Genomic DNA, 26,484 nt, shown 5'->3' with positions numbered 1-26,484 from the left:
GTCGTGGGGCTAAGTTGCCGGTTGAGGTGGTATTCCCACTGTCCGGGTTGGCAAACACCGGCGTGGCAGATGGCAACTACAAACACCACCTCTGAAAACTCAGGTACAAACTTTTTGCAGCTCGCTTTGACGACACGCAGCTCTGACTGACTGTGACTGACGCAGCTCTGACTCTCAGATAATTACAACTGTAGTGTTCTCATTCCCTTCCCTATTGACGAGATACTCTATCTCACTTACAGAGTTTAGGCAGCTACTCTGCACTGTGTTGGTATATGGCATTAGGGAACATAAAGAAGGAAACATATCCTTAAACCTAGTTACAGCGCTTTCTGAAAGACTTCTAGTGTAATGAAACCTATTCCCCACTGCTGGGTAGTCCATCAGAGTAAATGTAAATGTTATTAAGAAATGATCAGACAGAAGGGAGTTTTCAGGGAATACTGTTAAGTCTTCAATTTCCATACCATAAGTCAGAACAAGATCTAAGATATGATTAAAGTGGTGGGTGGACTCATTTACCTCTACTGGTGGTTGGCTCTCACTGCGGTATTGTATCACTTCCTGTTCCGGAGCACAGCGGTGTTTTGCTGTATCTGTTAGCTGTTTAATTCTGCGCAGTTAGATTGATCTAGTTATCTAGATATGGATTTGTTTCACAGTGTAATCTTGACGTGCCTTAACTAAAGCACTCCTTCTGCTGAATCACCTCTAAATTATTTACACATTATTCACTTTGCGTGTTTTTAGGAATCGCAGCTACTAGCTCTTAGCCGGTTTAGCATGGCGGCTTCTCTTGTCTCTCCCGCACTTTTCTGCTCTGGGTGTGAAATGTTTAGTTATTCCTCAGCCTCCTTTAGCAGTAACGGTACTTGTAATAAGTGTAGCTTATTCATAGCTTTGGAGGCCAGGCTGGGCGAATTGGAGACTCGGCTCAGCACCGTGGAAAATTCTACAGCTAGCCAGGCCCCTGTAGTCGGTGCGGACCAAGGTAGCTTAGCCGCCGTTAGTTCCCCTCTGGCAGATCCCAAGCAGCCGGGAAAGCAGGCCGACTGGGTGACTGTGAGGAAGAAGCGTAGTTCTAAACAGAAGCCCCGTGTACACCGCCAACCCGTTCACATTTCTAACCGTTTTTCCCCACTCGGCGACACACCCGCTGAGGATCAAACTCTGGTTATTGGCGACTCTGTTTTGAGAAATGTGAAGTTAGCGACACCAGCAACCATAGTCAATTGTCTTCCGGGGGCCAGAGCAGGCGACATTGAAGGAAATTTGAAACTGCTGGCTAAGGCTAAGCGTAAATTTGGTAAGATTGTAATTCACGTCGGCAGTAATGACACCCGGTTACGCCAATCGGAGGTCACTAAAATTAACATTAAATCGGTGTGTAACTTTGCAAAAACAATGTCGGACTCTGTAGTTTTCTCTGGGCCCCTCCCCAATCGGACCGGGAGTGACGTGTTTAGCCGCTTGTTCTCCTTGAATTGCTGGCTGTCTGAGTGGTGTCCAAAAAATGAGGTGGGCTTCATAGATAATTGGCAAAGCTTCTGGGGAAAACCTGGTCTTGTTAGGAGAGACGGCATCCATCCCACTTTGGATGGAGCAGCTCTCATTTCTAGAAATCTGGCCAATTTTCTTAAATCCTCCAAACCGTGACTATCCAGGGTTGGGACCAGGAAGCAGAGTTGTAGTCTTACACACCTCTCTGCAGCTTCTCTCCCCCTGCCATCCCCTCATTACCCCATCCCCGTAGAGACGGTGTCTGCTCCCAGACCACCAATAACCAGCAAAAATCTATTTAAGCATAAAAATTCAAAAAGAAAAAATAATATAGCACCTTCAACTGCACCACAGACTAAAACAGTTAAATGTGGTCTATTAAACATTAGGTCTCTCTCTTCTAAGTCCCTGTTGGTAAATGATATAATAATTGATCAACATATTGATTTATTCTGCCTTACAGAAACCTGGTTACAGCAGGATGAATATGTTAGTTTAAATGAGTCAACACCCCCGAGTCACACTAACTGTCAGAATGCTCGTAGCACGGGCCGAGGCGGAGGATTAGCAGCAATCTTCCATTCCAGCTTATTAATTAATCAAAAACCCAGACAGAGCTTTAATTAATTTGAAAGCTTGACTCTTAGTCTTGTCCATCCAAATTGGAAGTCCCAAAAACCAGTTTTATTTGTTATTATCTATCGTTCACCTGGTCGTTACTGTGAGTTTCTCTGTGAATTTTCAGACCTTTTGTCTGACTTAGTGCTTAGCTCAGATAAGATAATTATAGTGGGCGATTTTAACATCCACACAGATGCTGAGAATGACAGCCTCAACACTGCATTTAATCTATTATTAGACTCTATTGGCTTTGCTCAAAATGTAAATGAGTCCACCCACTACTTTAATCATATCTTAGATCTTGTTCTGACTTATGGTATGGAAATAGAAGACTTAACAGTATTCCCTGAAAACTCCCTTCTGTCTGATCATTTCTTAATAATATTTACATTTACTCTGATGGACTACTCAGCAGTGGGGAATAAGTTTCATTACACTAGAAGTCTTTCAGAAAGCGCTGTAACTAGGTTTAAGGATATGATTCCTTCTTTATGTTCTCTAATGCCATATACCAACACAGTGCAGAGTAGCTACCTAAACTCTGTAAGTGAGATAGAGTATCTCGTCAATAGTTTTACATCCTCATTGAAGACAACTTTGGATGCTGTAGCTCCTCTGAAAAAGAGAGCTTTAAATCAGAAGTGCCTGACTCCGTGGTATAACTCACAAACTCGTAGCTTAAAGCAGATAACCCGTAAGTTGGAGAGGAAATGGCGTCTCACTAATTTAGAAGATCTTCACTTAGCCTGGAAAAAGAGTCTGTTGCTCTATAAAAAAGCCCTCCGTAAAGCTAGGACATCTTTCTACTCATCACTAATTGAAGAAAATAAGAACCCCAGGTTTCTTTTCAGCACTGTAGCCAGGCTGACAAAGAGTCAGAGCTCTATGAGCTGAGTATTCCATTAACTTTAACTAGTAATGACTTCATGACTTTCTTTGCTAACAAAATTTTAACTATTAGAGAAAAAATTACTCATAACCATCCCAAAGACGTATCGTTATCTTTGGCTGCTTTCAGTGATGCCGGTATTTGGTTAGACTCTTTCTCTCCGATTGTCCTGTCTGAGTTATTTTCATTAGTTACTTCATCCAAACCATCAACATGTTTATTAGACCCCATTCCTACCAGGCTGCTCAAGGAAGCCCTACCATTATTTAATGCTTCGATCTTAAATATGATCAATCTATCTTTGTTAGTTGGCTATGTACCACAGGCTTTTAAGGTGGCAGTAATTAAACCATTACTTAAAAAGCCATCACTTGACCCAGCTATCTTAGCTAATTATAGGCCAATCTCCAACCTTCCTTTTCTCTCAAAAATTCTTTAAAGGGTAGTTGTAAAACAGCTAACTGATCATCTGCAGAGGAATGGTCTATTTGAAGAGTTTCAGTCAGGTTTTAGAATTCATCATAGTACAGAAACAGCATTAGTGAAGGTTACAAATTATCTTCTTATGGCCTCGGACAGTGGACTCATCTCTGTGCTTGTTCTGTTAGACCTCAGTGCTGCTTTTGATACTGTTGACCATAAAATTTTATTACAGAGATTAGAGCATGCCATAGGTATTAAAGGCACTGCGCTGCGGTGGTTTGAATCATATTTGTCTAATAGATTACAATTTGTTCATGTAAATGGTGTTGGGAAAGTGTAGGTACAAGGACCGACAACAGGGGGCGCAAATGAACGGACAATGGAGTAGGTCAAATAACAACACTTTACTGTTGTGAATGTGCACAATAAATACAACAGATTACAACAATAGACAAGTGTCAATTCACAAAGGTGTCGTGTGGGCAGGCTCGAAGATAGGAGACGCCTGTCCAAAGCAGAACCGGAACCACACGATTTCCTCCGCCACCAGACCCCAGGAATACTGGAGCCGCCAAGTCCCGAACTCCCAGGTGGCCACTGCCTCCGCGTGTCGGACCTGGTACTGCTGGCGAGGAACAAAAAGCAATTAAAGGAGGGCGCGTTTGCACCCAGGAATCCGTACGGCAGGAAAAGCTACCTCCACCTCTCGTTGGAAAAGTAGTCCACACTACAACGCACAAAGTCACAAAAAGAATACTGTTAATCAGTCAGCTGAGGTACGTTACCTTCCAGGTAGAACGATATCTCGGCAAAGAGGTGGAGACGTCGTCCTGCTGATGTACCCCTGCCGATCAGATGATTGGTAACAGCTGTTGCAGGTGATGCGTGACAGCTGTCACCCTGGCTGCTCCTGTGAGACGGCTGCGCCCTGTGGTGCCTGGAGCCCGCACTCCAGACAGGGCGCCCTCTGGTGGTGGGCCAGCAGTACCTCCTCTTCTGGCGGCCCACACAACAAATGGGGAATCTTCTTCACAGACTAAAGTTAATTATGGAGTTCCACAAGGTTCTGAGCTAGGACCAATTTTATTCACTTTATACATGCTTCCCTTAGGCAGTATTATTAGACGGTATTGCTTAAATTTTCATTGTTACGCAGATGATACCCAGCTTTATCTATCCATGAAGCCAGAGGACACACACCAATTAGCTAAACTGCAGGATTGTCTTACAGACATAAATACATGGATGACCTCTAATTTCCTGCTTTTAAACTCAGATAAAACTGAAGTTATTGTACTTGGCCCCACAAATCTTAGAAACATGGTGTCTAACCAGATCCTTACTCTGGATGGCATTACCCTGACTTCTAGTAATACTGTGAGAAATCTTGGAGTCATTTTTGATCAGAATATGTCATTCAAAGCGCATATTAAACAAATATGTAGGACTGCTTTTTTGCATTTACGCAATATCTCTAAAATTAGAAAGGTCTTGTCTCAGAGTGATGCTGAAAAACTAATTCATGCATTTATTTCCTCTAGGCTGGACTATTGTAATTCATTATCATCAGGTTGTCCTAAAAGTTCCCTAAAAAGCCTTCAGTTAATTCAAAATGCTGCAGCTAGAGTACTAACGGGGACTAGAAGGAGAGAGCATATCTCACCCATATTGGCCTCTCTTCATTGGCTTCCTGTTAATTCTAGAATAGAATTTAAAATTCTTCTTCTTACTTATAAGGTTTTGAATAATCAGGTCCCATCTTATCTTAGGGACCTCGTAGTACCATATCACCCCAATAGAGTGCTTCGCTCTCAGACTGCAGGCTTACTTGTAGTTCCTAGGGTTTGTAAGAGTAGAATGGGAGGCAGAGCCTTCAGCTTTCAGGCTCCTCTCCTGTGGAACCAGCTCCCAATTCAGATCAGGGAGACAGACACCCTCTCTACTTTTAAGATTAGGCTTAAAACTTTCCTTTTTGCTAAAGCTTATAGTTAGGGCTGGATCAGGTGACCCTGAACCATCCCTTAGTTATGCTGCTATAGACGTAGACTGCTGGGGGGTTCCCATGATGCACTGTTTCTTTCTCTTTTTGCTCTGTATGCACCACTCTGCATTTAATCATTAGTGATCGATCTCTGCTTCCCTCCACAGCATGTCTTTTTCCTGGTTCTCTCCCTCAGCCCCAACCAGTCCCAGCAGAAGACTGCCCCTCCCTGAGCCTGGTTCTGCTGGAGGTTTCTTCCTGTTAAAAGGGAGTTTTTCCTTCCCACTGTAGCCAAGTGCTTGCTCACAGGGGGTCGTTTTGACCATTGGGGTTTTACATAATTATTGTATGGCCTTGCCTTACAATATAAAGCACCTTGTGTTGTGTGTTGGGGGGTGTGGCTGGATGTTTTGGTGTTCTTTTCTTTTCTTTGCTCTTCAGGTGGCATGGAAACTGATTCTTCTGTGGAGAAGGTGCTGGCTGAAGAGTCCTCACCCTCATCAACATCATGTGAAGCACCTGTGACTGGTGCTCACATGCAACCTTAAAGACTTTCAGCTGAAGCAGATAATTGGATGGTGTTCTGCATTTAAGGCATGTGTGATTCAAGCAGAACTGCCGGGAACTCGACCTTGTGATGTTCGTTTGTGAGACGCTGAGGACCGCGCCTGGGTTTGACACATCGAGCCCGTGAAGCAAGGAAGGGTGAGGACACATGCTGTCAGCACACATCAAAGGTGATTAAGTGTTTGTCTAATTGTTGATAGTAACTTGGTGTTTTGTTACACAGTATACTTGAATTGTGATGAGAATTGTGCAGCTTGCTTCTCACTGCTGTGGCATGCGGATAAGTGATCCTCCACCTGTTGTGAGAAGCTGCTCATTTGCATAAAGTTAAAAAGATACAGACCTGAATGTGTTGCTGATAGCGTGTGTCTTTTGAAAGTTATTGTTGTAACTGCTGACTTCTGTCTTGACTCTCTCATTCTTCTCTACAAGAGTCACGACAGAAGTCAGACTACCAGAGCAAGAATCTTAGCTGAGGAAGCTTCTGTGATTTGAAGCGAAACGTCCTCACGTCAAGCAACCCAGTCCAGTCGAAGATTCAAGCTTCTCTACTATGGAAACCACCTGGACAACTGAGAGCCTACACAGAAACACCTCTGAGCGGGTTTTCCCGAGGCATTCCTAGGCCAGTGTGGAAATATAATCTCTCCACCTAGTCCTGGGTCTTCCCCGGGGTCTCCTCCCAGATGGACGTGCCTGGAACACCTCCCTAGGGAGGCGCCCAGGAGGCATCCTTACCAGATGCTCGAACCACTTCAGCTGGTTCCTTTCAACATGAAGGAGCAGCGGCTCTACTTCCCCACAGATGACTGAACTTCTCACCATATCGCTAAGGGAGACACCAGCCACCCTCCTAAGGAAGCCCATTTTGGCCGCTTGTATCAGTGATCTAGTTCTTTCAGTCATAACCCAACCCTCATGCCCATAGGTGAGAGTAGGAACAAAGACTAACCAGTAGATCCAGACAAAGTTTATTCTATTTTATCTACTTTTGTACAGCACTTTGGCCAGTGGAAGCTGTGTTGAAATGTGCTTTATAAATTAAATTTACTTCCTAAACTAAACATAGTCTTTCAACTAATTAACATTTATTGATGTCACCCTTTACAACAGCCAGACGGTGTCCAAAGGGCTTTACAATAAAATCAAAGTTCAAGAATTCACAAAAATAAAACAAACATACAATAGAGTTAAAAAAAAGGCACATACAAACATAATGTGTCACAGCGCCACCAGGTGTTAAAAGCCAGTTTAAATAAGTAAGTCTTACATTTTAATTTAAAAAGTGTTGGGTCAGAAATAGTGTGCAAATCAGGAGGTAACTTGTTCCACAGTCTGGGCTCAGCGACCACAAAAACACGATCACCCCAGAGTTTGTATTTTGACCTCGGAACATCTCAGTAAAGTCGACCAGATGCCCGTAATATCCTACTGTAAGTGAAGAGAGTTAAAACTTCAGACAAGTAAGAGGGTGCAAGGCCATTAATAGCTTTAAAAACAAACAATGAAATCTTAAAATCAATTCTAAAATGAACTGCAAGCCAGTTGAGTGAGTCAAGTACAGGCCTAATATGCTCACTTCTGGAAGTGTTCATTAAAAGATGAGCAGCAGTATTTTGTAGGCATGCAAGAGAAGACTGGTTAACACCACCATAAAGCGCATTACCGTCATCAAGCCTGAACTTTAACAAATGCACAACAGCAGCTGACACTTTGCTGTTTAAATGGAGAACTCTGAAGAGAGAGGGTTTCTGGCAAGGAAACTATTCTATGATCAAAGTGTGTGAGTGTAGTCTGACGCACCAACGTGCATCGCTGGGTCTACATTCAAGCAGAGTGTGCATGTGTTGTGAACCCATCAACATAATACTATACCATGTAAATGGCAGAGAAACTCCGTGGTCAACTCCAGACCAGGTTTCTGATGGTCTGCGGTACTATCAGTTACTGCTTTGTCACAATAGCAACCAAACTCCTATGTGTACACAGATGAGCAGAATTACACTTGCTATTTAAAGAAGGTGGGCCTTCTGGTTGTGAACATAACAGTTTGGTGCACATGTAGGACAGGACCCACACAGTCGGGGAGAATGCACAAAGGAAAACATGAAAGACAACAAAAGCACTTATGGCAGGTGGACAGCATACAGTAGACAGACGTGAAGATCTTTCGTACCTTTCCACTCCTCCACTGTGTGCTCTCTCTCATCCAGTTGCTTGTCTGTGATCTCAGGTGGAGGCTGGAAAAAAGATATTTTTTATTTCATTTTAACAGAAATTAAAAACAAAACAAAAAAACAAACTCCAAATCCTACGACATAGTTCTGGAGGTACTCAGTGAGCTGAGTAACACGTTCACATTTTCCTTTATTACATTAGTCAGGATTCTAGCTGCATCATAACTATTATTTTACTTTACAAATGACAGAGATTCTTACCGCTTCCACTTCAGTGGGGTCATACCACACATTGATATACGGGTGCTGCAGAGCCTCGTCAACAGAGATCCGTTTTGACGCATCGATTACCAGCATCTTGGCTAATAAGTCACGTGCTTGGCTCGCTGAAAAGCAAATGTCAGGAAAAAAAAAAGCGAAATGCAGCATTCCAATTGATATCAGAATGATAAACCACCTGAAATGAATTGTGTAGAGGCTGACCGATATAGATGTTTGAGGGCTGACACTAAATACTGATACTGGAGAATTAAAAAAAAATTAAGATACCAATACGCTGATATACATTATAAAAATGGCAATAATTCCTTCCAAACCCTTCTGACAAAGAAATGTCACTGAGGCTTGATGTTTTACCATTTAAACATGAACTTTATTATAACGATTAATCAAACAACCAGTGCATCCGGAAAGCATTCAGTGCTTCACTTTTTACACATTTTGTTACATTACAGCCTTATTCCAAAATGGAGTAAATTCATGTTTTCTGTCAAAATTCTACTCACATCACCCCACAAAGACATGAAAAGTTTTTTTTTCCTGAAATTTTGGCAAATTAATTAAGAAATCACATTTACATACGTATTCACTGCTTTTGCTCAATAAGATTAAGATAAACTATTTGTTGTGTGTTGGGGGGGCGTGGCTGGATGTTTTGGTGTTCTTTTCTTTTCTTTGCTCTCCAGGTGGCATGAGGGCTGATTTGTCTGTGAAGAAGGTGCTGGCTGAAGAGTCTTCACCCTCATCAACATCATGGAAAGCACCTGTGATTGGTGCTCACGTGCAACCTGGACGACTTGCAGCTGAAGCAGATAATTGGATGGCGTTCTGCATTTAAGTCATGTGTGATTTGAGCAGAACTGCCGGGAACTCGACCTTGTGACGTTCGTTTGTGAGACGCTGAGGACCGCGCCTGGGTTTTGACACATCGAGCCCGTGAAGCAGGGAGGGGTGAGGACACATGCTGTCAGCACACACTAAAGGTAATTAAGTGTTTAAGTAATTGTTGATAGTAACTTGGTGTTTTGTTACACAGTATACTGGAATTGTGAAGAGAATTGTGCAGTTTGCTTCTCACTGCTGTGGCGTGAAGGATAAGTGATCCTCCACTTGTTGTGAGAAGCTGCTCATTTGCATAAAGTAAAAAAAAGGACACTGACCTGAGTGTGTTGCTGATAGCGTGTGTTTATTGGAAGATATAGTTGTATCTGTTGACTTACCTCACCTTCTCTTTGCTTCACAGAGAATCAGTTTGTCGTGTCCACCTGGGGGGTGTTTGGTGGTGGTAGGAAGTCCAGGAGCGCCGGCTTTAATCCTTGCGGGCGCTGGAGAGCAAGCCACGAATCACTCCACCAGAGGGACGTTGTTTTTATGTTTTTACACTTTTAAGCACAGGTGAATAATAAATAGTTTGTTTGGAACCGCTTTCTGGTTATTTTTAGCGCTGGGTCCTGTCTGACGCAGGTCCGCTCCTCAACCCGCGTCGACACATAACACTATTGATCTCACAGAGCAGAAATTCACAATACTGTTTATGCACCTTTGGCAGCAATTCCAGCCTCATGTCTTCTTGAATATGATGCCACAAGCTTGGTGCACCTATCTTTGGGCCGTTTGGTCCATTCCTCTTTGCAGCACCTCTCAAGCTCCATCAGGTTGGATGGGGAGTGTCAGTGCACAGACATTTTCAGATCTCTCCAGAGATGTTCAGTTGGATTCAGGTCTGGGCTCTGGCTGGGCCACTCAAGGACATTCACAGAGTTGTCCTGAAGCCACTCCTTTGATATCTTGGCTGTGTGCTTAGGGTCACTGTCCAGCTGAAAGATGAACCGTCGCCCCAGTCTGAGGTCAAGAGCGCTCTGAAGCAGGTTTTCATCCAGGATGTCTCTGTACATTGCTGCATTCATTTTTCTCCAAACATGACATCTGACATTATTGTCAAAGAGTTCAATCTTTGTCTCATCAGACCAGAGAATTTTGTTTCTTATGGTCTGAGAGTCCTTAAGGTGCCTTTTGTCAAACTCCAGGTGGGCTGCCATGTGCCTTTTACTAAGGAGTGGCTTCTGTTTGGCCACTCTACCATACAGGCCTGATAGCTGGATTGCTGCAGAAATGGTTGTCCTTCTGGACGGTTCTCCTCTCTCCACGATGGTTACTCTGTCAAAGACCCTTCTCTCCCAATCGCTCAGTTTAGATGGGCGGCCAGCTCTAAGAAGAGTCCTGGTGGATCTGAACTTCTTCCAGTTACAGATGGAGGCCACTATGCTCATTGGGACCTTCAAAGCAGCAGAAATGTTTCTGTACCCTTCTCCAGTTTTGTGCCTTCAGACAATCCTGTCTCGTAGGTCTACAGACAATTCCTTTGACTTCATGCTTGGTTTGTGCTCTGTCAACTGTGGGACCTTATATTTGGATAGGTGTGAGTCTTTCAAAATCATGTCCAATCAGCTGAATTTACCCCAGGTGGACTCCAATTAAGCTGTAGAAACATCTCAAGGATGATCAGTGGAAACAGGAGGGACCTGAGCTCAATTTTGAGATTCATGGCAAAGTCCTGAGTCCTCCATGTCTGACTGAGTGTTCCTGGCGCTTGAGTTCCTGCATGGCGCATCGTACTGATCACGTTTTCTTTTGCCCCCCAGTTAGCACTGTGTTCTCTTATGTTCTGTGTTGATTTTGTACTTCGGTTCTGTTCGCATCCCCTTTTCCTGTAGATTCACTGCGGTACCTGCGTTGAGTATTCCATTGTTGCCAGTTACTTCCATTGTTCCATGTTCTTCCTGTCATGTGTGTTGCTCAGTAGCTTCCTGCTGCTGCTGGTGTGTTTGTGTCATTTTCTTTCCATTTAAGCCTGCAGACATGCTTAAGGTGAATTCCTCACTGTGAACTGTCAGTTTATGACATAAGTGCTTAACCTAAATCTCAGCGGAAGTTTGTAAGACTGAAACACAAATTGATGGTGTACAGAGTAAATATAACTGTTCTCTAAATATGAGCAAAACTGGTCCTCTGATCTATGGATAAAACCAAAGCTGAAAACGTATGTGTTGATCATTGATACAGTCTCGCCTGAAAAATATGTAACGCTACCTCTTACACGGCCCCAGAGGTCTCTGTGTGCCCAGGTTAGAGCTGGGATTCTACCTTTGTCTATTGAAACGGGCCGATACCGTGCTATTCCAGAAGAAGACAGAATTTGCTTGTGTGACTAACATGAAATAGAGAAATAGGCTCACTTTATATTTTACTGCCCATTCTATGATAACCTATGTCACACTCGTTTTGTTAAAATGTAAAATAAGAGACCAGATATCATCTGGGAAAGAGATGAAATTAAAGTTAAATGGTTATTTATAGAGGGTGTGTTTGAAATTGTGTCATTTTTACAGCAGGCGTGGAAAAGACGTAAATATTCCAATTATGTATAAGAGAAAGTGATTCTATATTGTGGAAATATGTAATGTTTCTCCAATCATCACGAATGACAGTTTGTTCAAGCAAAGACATTAAAAAGAACTTTGTTTCAATTTAAAGTGATAAAATGTAACTTAGGGCCTGTCCCACTGGGGAGAGGATTAATTGCGCATGAACTGAGTACACAAATTACGGGCGTCCGTTGTCGTCCGTAACAAAAATGGCCAAAAATGACAAATGTCCCAGTATGAATTACGGATATATTAATAATATATAGCGAATATATGATGAACAATCACGGTTATATAACGCATGTACTGAGGAAACTGATCCGACACATTGAGATTATCACGGCAGTATTACGGGTGTATTATGAATGCATCGCGCATGTGTTGCGCGTGCATGGCATCTGCATTGCGGTCATAAAAGAAGCGCACTCACTCCTTTCAGCATCACTATTCACACCAACAATACAGTCTCTGGAGCATTTGCTGGACTTGGACAAGTTGATCACAGAGTTAATGTTCATGTTGTCATGCGAGGGTTAACTGTTCATTAGTTTGGGGAGCAGAAGGGGGGAAGCCGCTCGGGTGTGAGACGTTTTTTTTTTTTTGTTTTGTTTTTTGAGAGTGTCACAGAAAACAGACTTCAGAGTGAGTTGTGGCTAAATAGCAACTCTTCCTTTTGTTGGTGTTAAATAAAAGTCCTGGATTGCAGCAGCTATTATGTCTTTGTGGATCTACACAGCCGGACCGGCACTGACTGGCAGATATGTCGCTTTCTGCCCTATATAGTACTTTGGGTTAACATGACGTGTTTGTTATGCATTCACAGATTGTCCGCAAATCAGCTGCAAAGCAGATGTAATAAAAACACTTTATTCGTGGCCAATCTGTATGCATTCGCTACAACATATTTTAGTTTGTGATGTGGACATGATGGGCACAATATATATCTGTTTTACACACTGTCCCGGTTCGCTGCCAAGCCGCAAATCCCCAACAGTTGCGGATATCAGCGGTTAACGGCAGATATACAGCGCATAGAGTGAGTATGTATTGTGTATGAATTGAGTATGTATATGGAGTATGTAAGGCGGATGTTATCCACATCCAGATTTTTGAGCAGCTCAAAAATCCTGGCTGTGGATATGCGTGCCTCTGCAGATGATCACGGGCGTGTTCGGATGACGGCCGACTCATACAGGCATGTTACACGGATACTGTGGATGTTTGCCAAATATGGGCCAATTTTGTGCGCAATCCATACGCAAATCCTCCTAAACGCCAGTGGGACAGGGCCCTTAAGCAAACCCTTACACACAGTTTTCATACAGCAGACAAGAAGAGAAATTGTTATTTTTTACCTTTGAGTTTGTTGTGTTCAGAGTCTGCAGGGAACAAGACATCAGGGAAAAGCTTTTCAAAGCTGTAGCCAGCGTAACGTGGCCGGTTTTCCACATAGGTCCTCACCGACTGGTTGAGCTTTATGAGGAACTCCTGAGATGGCGTTCCCAACTGCTCGATCACCTTATTCCACTGATCGATATCTTCATGTGACATTAATTAAGAAAAGCACAGGGCTGATTTTGGACAAAAGGAGTTAGCTGGACTTTTAACTCCATGAATTAAAACTCCCCAAAAAACTGCAAAAATGATTTCACAAGTGGAAGTGTGTGAACACTGAATATAAAATGAAGTGTGTCGTGCTCGCAGGTACATGCTGACAATATGTATGTGAATTGTTTTTATAGGTGTTTCTCCCATCTATGGGGCATCAAACTCTGACATACGAGGTCTGTTAGAAAACTACCCGAGCTTTTTATTTTTTGCAATAACCTTATGGATTTGAATCACGTGTGATTGCATCAGCCAAGCTTGAACCTTCGTGCGCATGCGTGAGTTTTTTCACGCCTGTCGGTTGCGTCATTCGCCTGTGAGCAGGCTTTGTGTGAGCAGTGGTCCACCCCCCTTGTCGGATTTTTATTGCGAGTAAAATGTCTGAACGATTTGGAGCTTTGCTGCATCAAATTTTTCCAGAAACTGTGAGAGACCTCCAGGTGGACACCATTCGGAAAATTCAGATGGCTTTCAGGGATGATTTTATGGGGATCACACAGATTAAGGAGTGTTACAGCCGGTTTAAAGACCGCTGGACATGCCAGAACATGTCCTGTGAGGCTTCATCACGGCGTTGCTTTGCGCCATGCGTCTCCGTCCCGACGCGCAAATTCCTTCGCACGTCTGTCTCAATGCGCCGAAAAAGTACTGATGTCCACGTCTTCTGCAATTTCTCTGGTAGTCAGACGACGTCCCGGATCAACACAGCGTTCAGTTTGGAAATGAACGCCACATTCCACTGTTACAGGAGTTTTTGTCATGGAAAGAGGAGCGGAGGAATTCGCACGTCGGGACGGAGCCGCATGGTGCAAAGCAACGCCGTGATGAAGCCTCACAGGACATGGTGTGGCATGTCCAGCTCATCCACAATTTCTCGGATAGTCACACGACTGAAAAGCCACCGAAAGCCGTCTGAAAGCCATCCTGTGAGACCAACACGGAGGTGCTTTTGTCCCGCGCCATTCGCGGCTCTGTGGCGCATTCCTCCGCTCCTCTTTCCATGACAAAAACTCCTGTAACAGTGGAATGTGCCGAAAAAGTGCTGATGTCCACGTCTTCTGCCATTTCTCTGGTAGTCAGACGACGTCCCGGATCAACACAGCCTTCACTTTGGAAATGATCTGTTCGTTTCAGCCTGTCGATCGCCGCTCGGAGTGCGGCGCGCTCTCTGCCGCTGTGGGCGGTCTTTAAACCAGCTGTAACACTCCTTAATCTGTGTGATCACCATAAAATCGTCCCTGAAAGCCACCCTGCTGAGGAAACTCATCTCGGCCGCTTGTACTCGCGATCTCGTTCTTTTGGTCATAAGCAAAATCTCATGACCATAGGTGAGGATCGGAATGTAGATCGATCGGTAAATCGAGAGCTTTGCCCCCCTACTCAGCTCTCTCTTCACCACGACGGTCCGATACAGCGACCGCATCACTGCAGATGCTGCACCGATCCATCTATCGATCTCACGCTCCATCCGTCCCTCACTCGTGAACAAGACCCCGAGATACTTAAACTCCTCCACTTGAGGCAAGGACACTCCACCAACCTGAAGAGGGCAAAGCACCTTTTTCCAGTCGAGAACCATGGCCTCGGATTTGGAGGTGCTGATTTTCATCCCGGACGCTTCACACTCTGCTGCAAACCGCCCCAGCGCACGCTGAAGGTCCTGATTTGACGAAGCCAACAGAACCACATCGTCCGCAAACAGCAGAGACGAGATTCTGTGGTTCCCAAACCAGACCCCCTCTACACCTTGGCTGCACCTAGAAATTCTGTCCATAAAATAATGACAAAGGGTAGCCCTGACTGAGGCCAACATGCACTGGAAACAGGTTTGACTTACTACCGGCAATGCGAACCAAGCTCCTGCTGCGGTTGTACAGGGACCGGACAGCCCTTACTAAAGGACCCCGGACCCCATACTCCCAGAGCACCCCCCACAGGGTGCCCCGAGGGACACGGTCGAACGCCTTCTCCAGATCCACGAAACACGTGGACTGGTTGGGTGAACTCCCATGAACCCTCGAGCACCCCCGATGGAGCATGTAGAGCTGGTCCAGTGTGCCGCGACCAGGACGAAAACCACACTGCTCCTCCTGAATCCGAGGTTCAACCATCGGTCAAATTCTCCTCTCCAGTACTCTGGAATAGACCTTACCGGGGAGGCTGAGGAGTGTGATCCCCCTATAGTTGGAACATACTCTCCGGTCCCCCTTCTTAAACAGAGGGACCACCACCCCAGTCTGCCAATCCAGAGGCATTGTCCCCGATCGCCACGCGATGTTGCAGAGGAGTGTCAGCCAAGACAGTCCCACAACATCCAGAGACTTAAGGTACTCAGGACGGATTTCATCCACCCCAGGAGCCTTGCCACCGAGGAGCTTTCTAACCACCTCTGTGACTTCGGCCTGGGTAATAGATGAGTCCGCCTCTGAGTCCCCAGTCTCTGCTTCCTCTTTGGAAGACGTGACAATGGGATTGAGGAGATCCTCGAAGTATTCCTTCCACCGCCCGACAACATCCCCAGTCAGGGTCAACAGCTCCCCACCCGCACCGTAAACAGTGCCGGTGGAGAGCTGCTTCCGCCTCCTGAGGCGCCGGACGGTTTGCCAGAATCTCTTCGAGGCTGACCAATAGTTCTCCTCCATGGCCTCCCCGAACTCCTCCCAGACCCGCATTTTTGCCTCTGCGACCGCACGGGCTGCAGCACGCTTGGCCTGCCGGTACCTGTCAGCTGCCTGCAGGGTCCCACCTACCAACAAAGATAAGTAGGACTCTTTCTTCAGCTTGACGGCATCCCTTACTTCCGGCGTCCACCACCGGGTTCAAGGACAATGAAGGTGGAGAACATGGTCCACTCGGACTCCATGTCTCCAACCTCCCCCGGGATCTGGTAGAAGCTCTCCCGGAGGTGGGAGTTGAAGACCTCGCTGACAGAAGGTTCCGCTAGTCGTTCCCAGCAGACCCTCACAATACGTTTGGGCCTGCCAAGTCTTCCTCCACTCCCAGCGGATCCAACTCACCACCAGGTGGTGATCGGTCGACAGCTCTGCCCCTCTCTTCACTCGAGTGTCCGAGACGCGTGGCCAAAGGTCAGATGATACGACTACAAAGTCGATCATCGACCTCCGGCTCAGGGTGTCCTGGTACCACGTGCACTTATGGAAACCCTTGTGCTTGAACATGGTGTTCGTGATGGACAAACTGTGACTAGCACAGACGTCCAACAACTGAACACCACTCGGGTTCAGATCGGGGAGGCCGTGCTTCCCGATCACCTCCCTCCAGGTCTCACTGTCGCCGTCCAAGTGGGCATTGAAATCCCCCAGGACAACAATGGAGTCCCCAGTCGGAGCGCTATCTAGTACCCCTCCCAGGGACTCCAAGAAGGTCGGGTACTCTGCACTGCCACTCGGCCCATAGGCCGAGACAACGGTGAGAGACCTGTCCCTGACCCGAAGGCGTACGGACGCAACCCCCTCGTTCAATGGAGTAAACTCCAACACACGGCGACTGAGCTGGGGAGCAATAAGCAATGCGACCCCAGTTCTCCGCCTCTCCCCGTGGGCAATGCCAGAAAAATGAAGCGTCCAGCCCCTCTCCAGGAGCTGGGTACCAGAGCCCAAGCTGTGAGTGGAGGTGAGCCCGACTATCTCTAGTCAGTATCTCTCAACCTCCCGCACAAGCTCAGGCTCCTTCCTCCCCAGCGAGGTGACATTCCACGTCCCAACAGCCAGGGGCTGTGAGCACGGACCGGGCCGCCGGGCCACCCGCCCTCGACCGCCACCCAATCCTCTCTGCACCCAACCCCCATGGCCCCCTCTGCAGGTGGTGAACCCACAGGAGGGCGGGCCCACGTCGCTCTTTCGGGCTGAGCCCAGCTGTGCCCCATGGGCTAAGGCCCGACCACCAGGCGCTCGCTCGCCCCAACCCCAGGCCTGGCTCCAGGGTGGGGCCCCGGCTCCACCATACCGGACGCCGTCTCGGTCCTTGATTTTTTACTGGTCATGGAGGTTCTGAACTGCGCTTAGTCTGACCCGTCACCTAGGACCCATTTGCCTTGGGAGACCCTACAAGGGGGCACAAAGCCCCCGACAACATAGCTCCTAGGATCATCCGGGTACGCAAACTCCCCCACCACGATAAGGTGGCAGCTAGAGTCCCAGCAGAAGACTGCCCCTCCCTGAGCCTGGTTCTGCTGGAGGTTTCTTCCTGTTAAAAGGGAGTTTTTCCTTCCCACTGTAGCCAAGTGCTTGCTCACAGGGGGTCGTTTTGACCGTTGGGGTTTTACATCATTATTGTATGGCCTTGCCTTACAATATAAAGCGCCTTGGGGCAACTGTTTGTTGTGATTTAGCGCTATATAAAAAAAAAATTGATTGATTGATTGATAGAGGGAGAGGAATGTGAATTTTTTTTGTTATATAATTCACACCAAAGTATAAGTCGCAGGACCTCCCAAACTAGTAAAAATATGTGACTTATACTCTGGAAAATATAGTATTCACACTGAAGTTATTACTTACATAAGCATAAAAATAAAAATTCAGTTTAAATGTCCCAAACAGTACAATAGGAATGGATATTATGAAAATGTGCAGATGAGGTTTTCACAAGCCGTGTTTTGAACATCCTTCTCTCAATTTCAATGACTGAACTGAAACTCCACCAAAGATGAGACCAATGCATTCTTCTCTGTTGTCGATAGGGGATGGAGGAAACTGGCAGAAACAGGTGCAGGTGCTCTTTCCCCAGACACTGCAGCATTTGTGCAGCAGATAAGAGAAAATTTACAGAGATATCCTTCAAATGGTGATGCAAGCACCAAATTTGGCACAAATACTCCTTAGACGTTACTCTTTTGAAAAAGCAGTGTGTCCACATGAATTTTCAATAGGCAGCCAGGTAGGGGTTAATTGAAGAATTACACAGGGGTCAAAATTTAAAAATGCGCCAACCATATATTATTTGTCTGATCATAAAGATTCCAAAAAGGTATAGTTTAAACTATCTATGACTGGAGTTATGAGGTAAAAATATCAAAAATGGTGAGAAAGGTCAATTTCAGTTTGAACTGGGGTCAAAAGTTAAAGTTGCTAAATCTTCGTAAAACAAGTGGTGAAAATTATTAGTTGAGCTAACAGGGTTGATAAATGGAATAGTTTTGACTGTGTTCAGTGCTTGTTTTGCAAGGTAAAGGCCCCATCACACATGGCAAGAATCAAGCCAACCCAGGAGGAATGTCAAAAAAAAAATTGTGCCACATCTGGGAGGCAATAAGGATTGTGGAAGACAGCCGTTCGACCACTCAGACTGTGCCTTGACCCTCCCTGAATGATTTGTACACATGCCGTGTGCATCAAGCCTCCGAACACAGGACAAATGTATGTGGAACACATTAAGATGACCTAGACAGTTGTCAGAATGCAGTAAGATTCTAACGAATGCTCTTACATTGCCGTACAAGTGAGGTCCAATTTTGGATGGAGGAAATATATTCCAGCAGTACTCATGATGTGTTCATGTACAGTCAGGACATTCGGTGCATGGCGGATCATGTCGAACTACCACACAAACGCAATCAGACTGCTTCAAATGCCATTTTTATGGTGTACAAATATTTAGATTCCAGTCAGATTGTTCAATATATTTCCACCTCGACATGGGCAGAACTAGAGGGGAGGCCAAGGTGGCACTGGACGCCCTGAAATCTGACTGGACACCCCAGGTGCCACCTTGGGTGATTGACATGTCAAGGTACAGCATGTCTGACTGAAAAGAGCCAGCTGCATTTTGTAACTGGTGACACATATTGCCTGCTAGGTCCCTCCTTTACAGTAGTTGGCACTGTGTACTATAAAAGGTTCTAATCCACCTTAGTAGAAGAAAAATCTTCAGGCCAGATCTGAACCTGAGTAGTGAACATGTCATCCGAGCCGTGGACTCTTAATGACACCAACGTTATATCGGTGAGCAAACGACCGTATTTTAAGCCATAAATGAGGTCCAGGTTGTGAAAAGAGGCATTTCTCCTTTAATTCAGGTTTCTTTATATATACGTTTCTCCGGTGATTTTAGATTAATGAAACTAACAGACAGCTAGCTGATTCATGCTCTGTTGGCTTATATGAACTGTAACCTGAAGATGCTCGGGCTGAATGAAATACAGCTACTTTATTCCTCCTCTGTTCTGTATAAAAGCTCTGGACTTCACCACGGTGCTGTTGTGTAGCTGTGGTGGAGCGAGGTGAGAGCTGTGACCACAAGAAAGCCGGTGAATTACATCAATAACACCTCAACTGTTTAACAGCGGTTATGTTCAACAGCACAACACATCTAGAAGCTGAGTCTTTTACTGATGAGTAAAGACAGTAAGTTTAGTAATTTGAGGAAACCACAGACTAAAACAGTTAAATGTGGTCTATTAAACATTAGGTCTCTCTCTTCTAAGTCCCTGTTGGTAAATGATATAATAATTGATCAACATATTGATTTATTCTGCCTTACAGAAACCTGGTTACAGCAGGATGAATATGTTAGTTTAAATGAGTCAACACCCCCGAGTCACACTAACTGTCAGAATGCTCGTAGCACGGGCCGGGGCGGAGGATTAGCAGCAATCTTCCATTCCAGCTTATTAATTAATCAAAAACCCAGACAGAGCTTTAATTCATTTGAAAGCTTGACTCTTAGTCTTGTCCATCCAAATTGGAAGTCCCAAAAACCAGTTTTATTTGTTATTATCTATCGTCCACCTGGTCGTTACTGTGAGTTTCTCTGTGAATTTTCAGACCTTTTGTCTGACTTAGTGCTTAGCTCAGATAAGATAATTATAGTGGGCGATTTTAACATCCACACAGATGCTGAGAATGACAGCCTCAACACTGCATTTAATCTATTATTAGACTCTATTGGCTTTGCTCAAAAAGTAAATGAGTCCACCCACCACTTTAATCATATCTTAGATCTTGTTCTGACTTATGGTATGGAAATAGAAGACTTAACAGTATTCCCTGAAAACTCCCTTCTGTCTGATCATTTCTTAATAACATTTACATTTACTCTGATGGACTACCCAGCAGTGGGGAATAAGTTTCATTACACTAGAAGTCTTTCAGAAAGCGCTGTAACTAGGTTTAAGGATATGATTCCTTCTTTATGTTCTCTAATGCCATATACCAACACAGTGCAGAGTAGCTACCTAAACTCTGTAAGTGAGATAGAGTATCTCGTCAATAGTTTTACATCCTCATTGAAGACAACTTTGGATGCTGTAGCTCCTCTGAAAAAGAGAGCTTTAAATCAGAAGTGCCTGACTCCGTGGTATAACTCACAAACTCGTAGCTTAAAGCAGATAACCCGTAAGTTGGAGAGGAAATGGCGTCTCACTAATTTAGAAGATCTTCACTTAGCCTGGAAAAAGAGTCTGTTGCTCTATAAAAAAGCCCTCCGTAAAGCTAGGACATCTTTCTACTCATCACTAATTTAAGAAAATAAGAACAACCCCAGGTTTCTTTTCAGCACTGTAGCCAGGCTGACAAAGAGTCAGAGCTCTATTGAGCTGAGTATTCCATTAACTTTAACTAGTAATGACTTCATGACTTTCTTTGCTAACAAAATTTTAACTATTAGAGAAAAAATTACTCATAACCATCCCAAAGACGTATCGTTATCTTTGGCTGCTTTCAGTGATGCCGGTATTTGGTTAGACTCTTTCTCTCCGATTGTTCTGTCTGAGTTATTTTCATTAGTTACTTCATCCAAACCATCAACATGTTTATTAGACCCCATTCCTACCAGGCTGCTCAAGGAAGCCCTACCATTATTTAATGCTTCGATCTTAAATATGATCAATCTATCTTTGTTAGTTGGCTATGTACCACAGGCTTTTAAGGTGGCAGTAATTAAACCATTACTTAAAAAGCCATCACTTGACCCAGCTATCTTAGCTAATTATAGGCCAATCTCCAACCTTCCTTTTCTCTCAAAAATTCTTTAAAGGGTAGTTGTAAAACAGCTAACTGATCATCTGCAGAGGAATGGTCTATTTGAAGAGTTTCAGTCAGGTTTTAGAATTCATCATAGTACAGAAACAGCATTAGTGAAGGTTACAAATGATCTTATGGCCTCAGACAGTGGACTCATCTCTGTGCTTGTTCTGTTAGACCTCAGTGCTGCTTTTGATACTGTTGACCATAAAATTTTATTACAGGGATTAGAGCATGCCATAGGTACTAAAGGCACTGCGCTGCGGTGGTTTGAATCATATTTGTCTAATAGATTACAATTTGTTCATGTAAATGGGGAATCTTCTTCACAGACTAAAGTTAATTATGGAGTTCCACAAGGTTCTGTGCTAGGACCAATTTTATTCACTTTATACATGCTTCCCTTAGGCAGTATTATTAGACGGTATTGCTTAAACTTTCATTGTTACGCAGATGATACCCAGCTTTATCTATCCATGAAGCCAGAGGACACACACCAATCAGCTAAACTGCAGGATTGTCTTACAGACATAAGGACATGGATGACCTCTAATTTCCTGCTTTTAAACTCAGATAAAACTGAAGTTATTGTACTTGGCCCCACAAATCTTAGAAACATGGTGTCTAACCAGATCCTTACTCTGGATGGCATTACCCTGACCTCTAGTAATACTGTGAGAAATCTTGGAGTCATTTTTGATCAGGATATGTCATTCAAAGTGCATATTAAACAAATATGTAGGACTGCTTTTTTGCATTTACGCAATATCTCTAAAATCAGAATGGTCTTGTCTCAGAGTGATGCTGAAAAACTAATTCATGCATTTATTTCCTCTAGGCTGGACTATTGTAATTCATTATTATCAGGTTGTCCTAAAAGTTCCCTAAAAAGCCTTCAGTTAATTCAAAATGCTGCAGCTAGAGTACTGACGGGGACTAGAAGGAGAGAGCATATCTCACCCATATTGGCCTCTCTTCATTGGCTTCCTGTTAATTCTAGAATAGAATTTAAAATTCTTCTTCTTACTTATAAGGTTTTGAATAATCAGGTCCCATCTTATCTTAGGGACCTCGTAGTACCATATCACCCCAATAGAGCGCTTCGCTCTCAGACTACAGGCTTACTTGTAGTTCCTAGGGTTTGTAAGAGTAGAATGGGAGGCAGAGCCTTCAGCTTTCAGGCTCCTCTCCTGTGGAACCAGCTCCCAATTCAGATCAGGGAGACAGACACCCTCTCTACTTTTAAGATTAGGCTTAAAACTTTCCTTTTTGCTAAAGCTTATAGTTAGGGCTGGATCAGGTGACCCTGAACCATCCCTTAGTTATGCTGCTATAGACGTAGACTGCTGGGGGGTTCCCATGATGCATTGTTTCTTTCTCTTTTTGCTCTGTATGCACCACTCTGCATTTAATCATTAGTGATCGATCTCTGCTCCCCTCCACAGCATGTCTTTTTCCTGGTTCTCTCCCTCAGCCCCAACCAGTCCCAGCAGAAGACTGCCCCTCCCTGAGCCTGGTTCTGCTGGAGGTTTCTTCCTGTTAAAAGGGAGTTTTTCCTTCCCACTGTAGCCAAGTGCTTGCTCACAGGGGGTCGTTTTGACCGTTGGGGTTTTACATAATTATTGTATGGCCTTGCCTTACAATATAAAGCGCCTTGGGGCAACTGTTTGTTGTGATTTGGCGCTATATAAAAAAATTGATTGATTGATTGATTGAAACAAGATCTAGAATAATATGTTTAGTGTAATAAGTCCAATAAGCAGTGATGAAATTGGGCCATGTAAAAAAAACCCTGAAAATGTTTGGCAAAGGCTGAAGGCCTGAAGCCCCTGGCAGGGGATCTGTGTGTTCTCCTCCATAAAAATTTGAAATCTCAGATGCATTCTGGTGTCAAAAAATAAATAAATAAAAACCCTCCAAAAAAAGTCATTTTTTGTTGGGTCAGGTCAATTTTTCTACCTGTCTTTTCACACAACTTGTGTTGTGCTACCAGCCTTTAATCCAAAAAAAAAAAAAAACATACATTGTGGCTCAAAAAAGAAATTACAATTCAAGGATCTCAAAAATAAAAACAACAAGTCTCAGTATGGATTCAAATGGAACAATACAAGTATTTATATCAACTTGTTAAACCTTCACTCACTTCTGAGTTTTCCTAGTTTTGGCAGGGGCTTTGGAACTATTGATGATCTTTCTTTTCAAATTTTTGGCCAACTTATGTACAGATGGCTGGGTTTCCAGTTGTTTTCACTGGGACAATCACAGTTCCTGGCTGCGATCATCTTTCTTTTTTTTTTTTAAATACAAATATTCTTATATTGAAAGGTACTAAAGTCATTTATTCTTTTCACTTCATGTAAAAAATAGAGGTGAGGGCTCTAGGAAAATCACTGCTTGTCTGTCTAGAACCTGACAACAAATATTATAAAAAGTACATTAATGCCAACATTTTTTATGTTATGCATAATGATGGCAATAATAAAATAAAAATATCTTCTTACTTTCCTGTTTGTTTTCCTGAGAGTTAAACTCTCATCTGTATGCTCATGCCCTTAGCATTGTCAGCAGCACTGGGTTACTGAACGTTTTAAAATGCAGCTCACAACTTTTAATGTTCACACCAAAGTAAACCATTAGGAGGACCACCGCGCAGTCCGCAAAAATATGTTTTAATAAACATTGAAATAACCCTTCTTTCGAGATTTATCAGCAGCTATCAAACCAACACGGCGCACTACCACCACCAACTGTTTGGGCGTGGAACTGAATGTAACTGTATAAATGGATTCTGACATATATCAAAAATAATGCAGAAACATTCACCACATTAGTAAAACCCCATATTTCCAGATGCATTTCACTTAAAAATACACCTGCCCCTGAGTGTTTCTCAATTGCCCTCAAAAGTATTGGAACACTTGGTATTTCACACATTTTAATTTGTTTATGCCATTTCAAACACAAACAAGAATTCTAAAATGATCTAAACTCAAACTGAAAGCAAATCACTACAATTCGATCTAAATTGATTAAAAATATAAAATACAGCTTCCTGATGAAGTGGTGTTGAGGAGGATTTTCTCAAAAAGAAGACCTGAAAGGTCAGCTACAATTTACCAGAAAGTACATCTGAGATGCAAGCCTAGATTTTGGTGAAAGAAAATTTTACCAAATGGTGCTCCGACGATGACTGGGGAATGCAAAGGAATGGCACTGATGTTGTGCACCAAGATAAAAGACAGCTGAGGTGAGGCTGTTCGAATGCACTGTACGAGTATAATCCACTAAGAAGCACTGTGTGCCAAGACTGTCCAGCTGGACAGCAAGCAGTCCCCTCTAAAAATTGGTCCGCCCTGCCTGAATGTTCTGGAGTTATGGGGTAAAAACTGGAAGAATGGTGACAAAGGTCAATTTCAGTTTGTACAGCAGTCAAAAGTTAAAGTTGATAAAGTTGTTAAAGTTGGAAAAAATGAATGCAAAATATTGGTTGAGTTACTAGGGTTTTAAAAATTAGTATTTTGCATTATATGTCATGCTTGGTTATCATGTTAAAGCGTAACATATGTCACATGTTGTAGAATCGAATGGATGTCATGTCGACACTGTTTAACCCAGGGGTGTCCAAAGTTTTTACAGTGAGGGCCAAATACAGAAAAATAAACAAAGGGCCAGTGTCGCCAACCAAACGGTCCCCCCTAAAAAATCAGTCCGCATTGCTTTCACAGCGCATGCGTCACTTCTGAGCATCAGCAGTGTCATTTCGGAGCGTCAGCAGCAATTCACCGATTATCACTTTTCAATATGACTGGAGTATCTTTTAATTTTGACCCCTGTGTAATTCTTCAATTGACCTTGACCTGGCTGCCTATTGAAAATTGAAGTGGACACCCTGCCTTTTCAAAAAGGTAATGTCTAAGGTGTATTTGTGCCAAATTTGATGCTTGCATCACCATTTGAAGGATTTTTTTTTTCCAGTTATCTGCTGCACTACATGAAGTGCATGAGAGTTTACAGCTTCACCTGAATGGGATGCCAGCCCATCACAACTTACTTCCCCTGCTACGACCAGTCCCCATTTACAGCTGGGTGGATTGGAACAATGCAGATGGAGTGTCTGTCTTAATCACCTGTGGGTCAATAAATGAGTTCCTTACCACTGTCGCAAGTGTTCTTGCTCTGGGGGTTGGTAAAGTTAGACCTTACTTGTGTGAAGCGCCTTGAGGCAGCTTTGCTGCTATATAAAATTTAAATGAATTGAAACTGAGTTTGTTGCTACCATCACATGAGGGATTTTCATTTGGATTCTTTACTCATGTAGGAGGATCAGGTTCACTGTTTTGGCATATCAGGCTATACATCAGTGTGGTGTCTTGCAGATAAACCACAGGTTTAGATAGTGACATATATTGAATGAATTTTGCTTACTGCTGGGGAGTTCCTATAAATGGGAATCGAATTGTGGAACATGAAACCACAACCACAGACTAAAAACCTGAAGCGACTTCTGGTCTCTGATGGTGTACAGCGATATGGATAAGATGTTTAGACAAAAGATGCAAGAAGATGAGGTTTAGGCTTTGGATGGCGGTTTGACTTAAGGATACGATCAGTGCCTGGAAACAACACACTACCCCGGACCATTTCAGCCATGATGCAGCCAACAGACCAGACATCAACTGAAAAAAATGAAATGACAGTCACCAAATTAGCATGCAGGACATGAAGAAACAAAGCAAAAAAGGTGATAAACAGAAAACATGACATGCACAGAGAGTGAGTGAGACCAAAAAGAACTATAAAAGAAAAGAAAATACGTGCATGCATTGGAGAGGATCCTCAAACCTGGTTCAGCAATAAAAGGTATTGGCTAAACATTTCAGCCAAATTACGATCCAAAAAAAGAACAGTTAAAATTATTTCTGCTTCTGAGCATCAGAAACATAAGGCAAATTTTGAAGTTACATTTACAAAACTGGATTATAATGATCTTCAGGGACAAAATTTGACACTTCTGGATTCTGGTTTGCCTCAT

The 26,484-nt window shown here is 43.7% G+C and overlaps 1 protein-coding gene across 1 annotated transcript in view; it reads right to left on the bottom strand.

The window, feature by feature from the left end:
- LOC117530695 (mitogen-activated protein kinase 8-like) overlaps window positions 1-26,484 on the bottom strand; it is a 133,691-nt gene that overhangs the window by 9,256 nt on the left and 97,951 nt on the right. Inside the window, 3 exon segments of the mRNA XM_034193579.1 lie at window positions 8,158-8,221; window positions 8,420-8,544; window positions 13,218-13,400. Coding sequence (XP_034049470.1) covers window positions 8,158-8,221; window positions 8,420-8,544; window positions 13,218-13,400 — 372 coding nt within the window.

Source organism: Thalassophryne amazonica, chromosome 18 (assembly GCF_902500255.1).
Source record: "Thalassophryne amazonica chromosome 18, fThaAma1.1, whole genome shotgun sequence".
In the NCBI taxonomy this organism is placed as follows: Eukaryota; Metazoa; Chordata; class Actinopteri; order Batrachoidiformes; family Batrachoididae; genus Thalassophryne; species Thalassophryne amazonica.
This window is presented reverse-complemented; position numbering and strand designations above follow the sequence as displayed.